This window comes from Candoia aspera, chromosome 1 (assembly GCF_035149785.1).
Source record: "Candoia aspera isolate rCanAsp1 chromosome 1, rCanAsp1.hap2, whole genome shotgun sequence".
NCBI classification, from domain to species: domain Eukaryota; kingdom Metazoa; phylum Chordata; class Lepidosauria; order Squamata; family Boidae; genus Candoia; species Candoia aspera.
Window position 1 is genome coordinate 190,336,533 of NC_086153.1, and position 2,365 is coordinate 190,338,897.

The 2,365-nt window shown below is 48.7% G+C and overlaps 1 protein-coding gene across 1 annotated transcript; it reads right to left on the bottom strand.

Moving 5' to 3' along the window:
* Nucleotides 1–327: 327 nt before the first annotated feature.
* On the bottom strand, nucleotides 328–2,224 carry HOXD1 (homeobox D1). The gene is made up of 2 exons (XM_063292000.1): nucleotides 1,596–2,224; nucleotides 328–1,101 (listed from the first exon to the last, which is right to left on the bottom strand). Exons 1-2 carry the CDS (start codon nucleotides 2,110–2,112, stop codon nucleotides 776–778), a joined length of 843 nt encoding a protein of 280 aa, XP_063148070.1. The 5' UTR covers nucleotides 2,113–2,224; the 3' UTR covers nucleotides 328–775.
* Nucleotides 2,225–2,365: the final 141 nt, after the last annotated feature.

Sequence of the window (2,365 nt, forward strand, 5' to 3'; positions counted from 1 at the left end):
GTGTTAATTACCACTCTACCTTGGTATACATCAATGTAATAAATAATCTAAATGCATTTGTTTCTCTTTCCCAGCTTTTAAGCCAATGTATTTTAAATCAGTCTAACTGCTTTTGCTGGAACTTTCTGACAAGTATCTTTGTTTAGAAGAATCACTGCTTGACCCCCAGAAACAAAAAGGACTCAAAACACCCTGATGGCTCCCCTGCTAATGATTGTGTTTCTATATACACACCTCAAAGAAAGATCACCGAGAAGTCCTAGAGGAGTCAGTCATATTCAAATTAAAAACCACAGGTTGGTTGGTTTGAAATTGCTTTAAAATCAGTGCAGAATAGACTCCACTCGTGAGTTACTCCCTATCTTTGGTTTTCTTTGTAGAATTCCCCACATCAATCCTAGGGGGCCTTCCTTTTAAGTAAACAAATGTAATATCAGCCTGTAAATAAATTCAGCCAGGCCACCAACAAAGTATAGCAGCACGTAGAAGCTGAAAGCAGCTTTCCCTGAAAATACCTATAAATAAAATGTAAACACGTCATCATATGCCTTTTATGCCTTGAATCAGTTCTGTGTAAAGCAGCAGGTTTTCATTCTATACAATGGACTTTTCCAAGGGTAGTGAAAACTTAGTGCAATTATTGTCTTTTCTCCCTTGACTTCAAATATCCATGATCTCACACATTTCAGAGTTGTCTGGTTTTGCTTTTGAAGTTTGAGTCTTTTCAGTATCATGCATCTGTATCACTTCTCAGTGTTATCACAATGCCACAGTATTAGGGTGAATTTTTGGTAGGTGAAGGGGTCACAGAACACATCCCTGAATGCGTGGGGCTTAATGCTGAAGGAGAGACTTGAATAGGTACTCCAGGAATCGCTATTCCTTCCCTTTCTCTTTTCTTCTGCTTCATCCTCCGATTTTGGAACCAGATTTTCACTTGAGTGTCATTGAGGCCCAGAGACTTTGCTATTTCCACTCGCCTGGCTCTGGTGAGGTACTTATTGAAATGGAACTCTTTCTCCAATTCTGTCAGTTGCTTAGTGCTGAAATTGGTTCTTACCACACTGGGAGGACTGGAAGACCCATAAGCCGTGGGTTTACCTGGAAACAATAAGCACTGAGAAGATTGGATTGTTATGGACAGTCATAAAATACACATGTTCCTTGAGTTAGATAATCAGGATTACACTTCAAAAAACTTTTGTCCCATTTTTCTCTCCTTCAGTTAGGCATGCATTGAGATGGTGGGGGAAAGCACACTATTTTTCCATCTGGATTAGATAAGAGGATCACAACCCAATGAAATACATTAAGTCCAGCCCATCTGGAGGGTCCCAGCATTGAAAGAGACTATTCTAATGACTTTCATGAGGGGGCTAGCCTTAGAAGAACGCACTGACCACCAGGTCATCCAAGTTCAAGAAAGCTTTGCGGGGCTCCTTGTTCAAGGAGAAACCTAAGTCAGGTATTCGCATCTGGCAAAGGTTCGTGTTCAAACTCAGCAGCTACAAGTTGGGCATCCGACGAGCTGAGCACTGCGGTTTTTCAAGACCAACCCACCCACGGGGCACGCGCCGAAGAAGCCCCGTACTTACTTTTAGGGGGCGCGTTCCTCTTGACTTTCATCCACTCGAAAGTGCTGAGCGCCGCTTGGGCGCTGGATTTGGTGCAGAAGTCTGGCGGCGGGGGCCGCAGCGGCGCATCCTTGGGGCAAGGATGAAAAGTCTCAGCGATCGCGGTGTAATCCATTTGTAGGTATGCGCCGCCGCTGCCCGGGAAAATGGGCGTGGCGTAATGCACCGCAGCGTTCTCCTCCGGAGTTGCGTAGGGCGCCTCGGGACGGAGCAAGCTGAACTCGGTTGAGGAGAAAATGTTCGAGGTAAGCGCGCAGGGCGCCAGCTGTTGCGGCTGCGGCGCCTGGTGCTGGGGCGCCAAGCGCGCCGAGAAGTCAGGCAAGCTTCCCGCTGCAGGACCCGGGTAAGCGCCATCCCCGCCGGCTGATAGGGCACAGGGCGGTCGCAAAGCCACGCCGCCGGGCTCTGCGCCGCTAAACTTCCCGGCTAAATTCAAGCTGTCCCCGCCCCGCGCCAGGTACTCCAGGAAGGAGTTCATGGTTCCCCCTGAGGAAGAAGAAGACCGCTGAGAAGAAAGCACGGCGGCAGCAGGACTGCGAGGCGGCGGTGGCGCCCGTTTCTCTGCCTCCCTTTCTTATTCTCTACCTGCTGCTGCTCTTTTCAGCCCCAGGAAAGTCGGCCGTGAGGTAACTATTGTCCTAATATAGAGCCGGGGGACTGGCACGTGCTTGTCTGCCGGCCAATGGGGGCTTCGGGAAAGGCAAGCCTTGGCGCGCGACCTGGGATGCAGC